Source organism: Penaeus vannamei, chromosome 15 (assembly GCF_042767895.1).
Source record: "Penaeus vannamei isolate JL-2024 chromosome 15, ASM4276789v1, whole genome shotgun sequence".
Lineage (NCBI taxonomy): Eukaryota > Metazoa > Arthropoda > Malacostraca > Decapoda > Penaeidae > Penaeus > Penaeus vannamei.
This window is the reverse complement of record NC_091563.1, coordinates 3883637-3888636: the sequence shown is the minus strand read 5'-3', so window position 1 is coordinate 3888636 and position 5000 is coordinate 3883637. Positions and strand designations below refer to the sequence as shown.

The following is a 5000-nucleotide window of genomic DNA, read 5'->3' as shown; positions in this document are numbered from 1 at the left end:
GCTGGTACAGTTTTCCCCACTTTTCACTTGTACAAAAGGGTGGTGAATGTATTTCTAAGGATACAAAAAATATTTTTCCAGTGTGTGAATAGTTTGCATGGTGAAGGCATTGTATCATGGGGTCAAGCTCTAGAAACCATGCAAAAATAACAACTTCCAGGTGGTACCAATGTATATAGTTATCCTTTAAATCTTAAGTGTGTACATAAGCAATGATCTACATTTATGCTTGATGTGTATTTTTAACCAACTTTCCTGTAATTATGTAAACATAACATTTCTTTACTGACAAATTGAGATTAGATTATTATTTTTTACATATATTGCTCCCCTCTACTTTTATTTAGTGGAAAAAATCAGAGGAGTGATTTGAAACCTGCAGGTATATCGTGAGTGAACTTTGATGAAGTACTTTTTGATTTACACTTTGGAAGGTTCAGAAAAAAATCTCCCGTATATTTTCAAAACTCAGGTGTTTGCTGTCTTTGGAATAAGGTTTAGAGGTTCATTAACAATTGAGATTGAAGTTTGCAGTTGATGTGTACATAATATTGAGTGTAGTTGAAATATGTAGTAGAAGCTTTTGTCATAGGATTTTGCAGTGGATATATCTTCAAAATGTAGAAGTGTTAGTGCCATTTTATAAGCATGGGTGCATTTTCCCCTGGTTCTAGTGCTTTTTTGACTCCTTTTCCAGCACAGAAAATTGTCTTAGTAGTAGCATAAATCTTTCCCTTGTGATTACGTAAACCCATTAATGCTTTTTACCTTTTTAAAGGAATTTTTAAGTGATTTTTACCTTTGGCTAGAATGAAAGTGCATTTCAGATCTGATATTTGATCTCTGATTTATTATCCAATATTCCTTGTTGCACCAATTATGTTTTCCATATTTCCAGTTTTGATAAAAGGTAAGGAATTGGACCCATGGTTATGCTGTTGCTTTCAGTACCCAGTTATTAGAGATCCCTCTTATTAACTATTTTGTTAAATTTTTTAACAAAAACAATTTATTGATGGAATGCTCCTTGTTTCTTCTCTATAGATGGCAGTAGTGGTCGTGTTCAAATCCCCCGTCATTTGGATGTCACAGCCCAGACATTGCAGATTGGTCAGGTGCTCATGTCTCTCCTTCACTCTTGGGGCCTTGATCCCTCCCTGGATCAGACATGCGAGCATATATTAGGCCTCCTGAAACCGAGAGTTCCAGTTTCCTATGGTCTCATTTCTAAATCAGGTGATTATTAAGCTTTTGTGTAGTATGAAAGATTGATTGGTCATTTTTATGGTGATATTCTTATTATTTTGCAAAAAATTATGATTAAGACATTCTTTTTCTTTTAATTATCTTTCAGGGTATATGTCACTTTTAATGCCAACTTGGCATCCAGTGCGAGATTCAGAGATGCCTGCAATTAATTTACCACCAGACCTAGCTGCTGAACTCCCCCCAGAGATGGTCAAACTAGAACACAGGACGCAAGTAAGCTCTCTTGGATTTGTTAATTTCTTAACCTTTGATAATAGATACTTGATGAGGAGATAAGAAGACTGCTGCCCTTCAATAATTCCAAGCATTGACAGAAGATTATGAAAGACATGTTACACATAGTGTCATTAACTGTTTCCCAAGAATTTGAAGCAAGGACATCCAAAAATATCCTAGAGCCTATATCCCTAAACCCCTAGACCATCATTCATTGTCAAGTTCCTTTCCTGTATTGCAAGGTGACTTTCTTCTTCTTCTTCTTCTTCTTTTTCTTCTTCTTTTCTACTTTTCCACTTTTCCAGTGTACACATAATGATAATCATGCTTTTGTTTGCAGGTCTTCACGGGTCGAGGTCACTGGGAGATTTCTCCTGCTCTTACCACACACCATCTACTTGCACTTGTGTCAGTAGCAAACACTTTGCAGGACATGAATGCAGCAACACTCATCCCAGAACAGGAACGTAGGCGCAAAAATCACATGTGAGTTTTCCTCCCATTATTAAAATGCACCCCAAGAAGGAGAAACAGTTGATAATTTTACTCTTACTGACTGTATATGCTAACATTTCCCCTTTTTTCTTTCAGTCAAAGTTCTAAGGCCAACCAATCAGTAAACAGTCATGAAGATGATTTCTCTCGGCAGCAGTCAATTATAAAGCAGGGCTGGTCAACCTTAACAGCCCTGCACACAGTATTATTGCCTGATTGTGTAGTTGCAGCTGGAGCCAATACTTACCAGCCTCCAATGGTGGAGATTCTTGCTCGAAGATGGCAAGATCGATGTCAAGAGGTGAGGTTGACAAGAGTAGACCAGAAATATAAATATAAGGATTCAGAGAAACAAGATGTCTTAATTACTGTATTCAAACCTTATCCATCCCTGTTTCCATTTTCCTAGAGGCAGAAAGTATTTTATTGGTAACAAGTATTTGTTAGTCCGAATAAGTAGGATCATTAGATGTCCAAGATTAAATGCAAACTGCAGCTATATATTGATTAGAATTTTCCTCTTTTGAGGTTGAAATGTACACTCCTTGGTGCTGTCCCTTTTCCCATATGATCTAGGAAAAATTAGCAAGAATTTGGTCTGTAATGAGTTCTCTGCACATTTTCCTAAGGTTCGAGAAGCTGCACAAGCGTTGCTTAAGACAGAACTCTCAAGAATGGGCGTTGAAGGTCGCCAAAAGTTAGTAGAGAGCTGGACACCCCACTTGCCATCCCACATGGAACCCCTTCCCACTGGACCATCCCATTATAACAACCATCAGGAACCGCCTCATACACCACGGCTAGAGCAACAAATTAACAAAGTAAGTTTTTACTTTCTTTTCTTTTTATCTACTTTTTTTCTTTTCCCTTGAATGCATTTTGCCACAAAAGTTTACAGAATGTTAATTAATAAACTGCAACTAAGACAATCCTAATCATCTTTCATTGAGCTTGAGATAACACATTCTGCTAGTTCAGCGAGGTCTCAATAATATCAAAGTTAGCCTTGTTAGTGCAGAATCGGCATTTTGTCTAGACTACATACTGAATATCTTAAGATTTAAAGGGATAAACTAAGATTGTCTGACCAGAACTTTTATTTTCTATTTTGTTTTATTTTATTATTTTTTTCTATGTATAAAAAATAAGATTTTTTTTTCCTTTCTTTCTTTATTCCTTTTTTTTTCTTTTTGAAATAGTTACAAAAAAAAAAAAAAAATCATTTTTGTGTCTTTTCTTTTCACAGTACAAACCTCACAAAAGTGGTCATTATTTTGAATCTCTTGAAAATTTATTTAGCTATAGGTTGTCTATATAAAAAAATCTAAATAAATAAAAACGAAAATAACAAAGATTTTAAGATAAAGAAGAATAATGAGAACAACAACGAACGCTACCCTTTACCTCTATGATCCAGATGATGTGACCATAGTGTCATGAAAAAAATTGTCTTGAGAGGCAGTTGATGGGAATATGCTATTATTGGAAACTTTGGCTGTGTGACAGGAACTTGCAGTCATTTCTATTTGAGGCTGAGGTGATAGAAATGACTCAACACAAGTGCACATAGCTCTTAGAGGTTGATTAGACTCCATGTGCATTTAGGAAGGGGCTTTTGTATCATTTCCATTCTTAAACAAGTGTGGAATGTACCATTCATAAGCCATGACTGAAAGTGCACTGTCTTCATGGAGGACACCATTCCATGCTTAGGGACCTATTCCTGCCCATCGTGACCAACGGTACAGGTTTTATTACGGAAAGTTGAATATTATAAAGAAAATTAAGAAATTACACAAATAACAAAGTGGTACTTAATGTTATTATTATTGCCATGATTTATGTACTACCTAAAGAGTCTGCGCAAGGAAAATAGTCTATTACCATTTGGGTAAAGCAAATCAAATAACAAATATATACTTTAGAAAAAAAGAAAAAAGCCTGGAAGCGCTTATACAGAAACAGGAAAACAAACATTGCAAAAGGGAAATATGTAATTTTGTTAATGCACTCAGACTATTGTGTGCACCTGATTTACAAGCCACACACCCAGCAGAATGTCTGCACAAGTAAACATAATGCCCGTATTTTGGGCCACAGGATTGAAAGTGAAGCATCCAGATCCAGTGGGTTAATCTAAATTCGTATAATTTATTTAGGCCACATATAGTCAAGCTGAGATAGGTTGTAACTCTAATAGATCTGATAATCCCGTCCTTATAAATCAGTTTCATGCTATGATTTTGACATGCAAATAAACTGTGAGTGTTCTGATTCAATAGAAAATCAGATAATCAAACTTGTAACAAAAGTTGTCTTTTTTATTCTCCGCATGGTGATGAAAAGATTGTAAAGTTAAAGAAAACACTTTTTCAGGCAAATACAGCGACTCCTCAAGCTACAAGCAATGGCACAAGTGGGAACACAACCACTAGTGCTGGTACCAGTGAGCGTGGCATGGAACCTCATCCACAGCTTGATGAGGATCATTATGATGAGGAGATGGATGGTAAGCTTGACTCACTCTATTGTAGTGCATTTTTGGATGTAAGGTAGTGTAGTTTGGGATTATTATTGCTTAACTGATTCCATTAATAAGTGAGAGGTTAAATGTAGTTTATATTGCAGAAATGGTTGGTGAGTATTGATTACTCTGTTGTGGTACAAGTATAGATGGTTTTAGTTGATTTGTAATGTACAACCCTCTCCGTATTTCCAGGAGAAACATGCCGTGAAGTGGTAGCGCAGTCTGAAGGGCGGAGGAAGCAGGCCACTGCAATCATTCTCTTAGGGGTTATTGGTGCTTACCATGGCCAGGATTCTGCAGAAGGATTTGGCTTAGGCAACCTAGCTATGCAGACTAGTAAGATAGCTTCTGTTATCTGGATAGATGTGAGAATTATTTTCATGAAGATATTTGTGCTTATATAGTTTTTATGTTGATATATGCATTCATTTAGTAAACTGATGGAGTTTTTATTTGTTATCCCTTTTTTGTTATATGAGGTAGGAATATGGTA

General features: G+C 36.1%; 1 protein-coding gene across 18 annotated transcripts in view; it reads left to right on the top strand.

The window, feature by feature from the left end:
* Positions 1-5000, top strand: part of Rbcn-3B (WD repeat-containing protein Rbcn-3B) — an 80267-nt gene that overhangs the window by 68257 nt on the left and 7010 nt on the right. For all 18 annotated transcript variants that reach the window (XM_070130335.1, XM_070130334.1, XM_070130337.1 and 15 more), the window contains 7 exons: positions 1045-1236; positions 1355-1482; positions 1826-1971; positions 2077-2281; positions 2610-2801; positions 4357-4489; positions 4700-4843. In XM_070130335.1, coding sequence (XP_069986436.1) covers positions 1045-1236; positions 1355-1482; positions 1826-1971; positions 2077-2281; positions 2610-2801; positions 4357-4489; positions 4700-4843 — 1140 coding nt within the window. The remainder of the gene's footprint in view (positions 1-1044; positions 1237-1354; positions 1483-1825; positions 1972-2076; positions 2282-2609; positions 2802-4356; positions 4490-4699; positions 4844-5000) is intronic.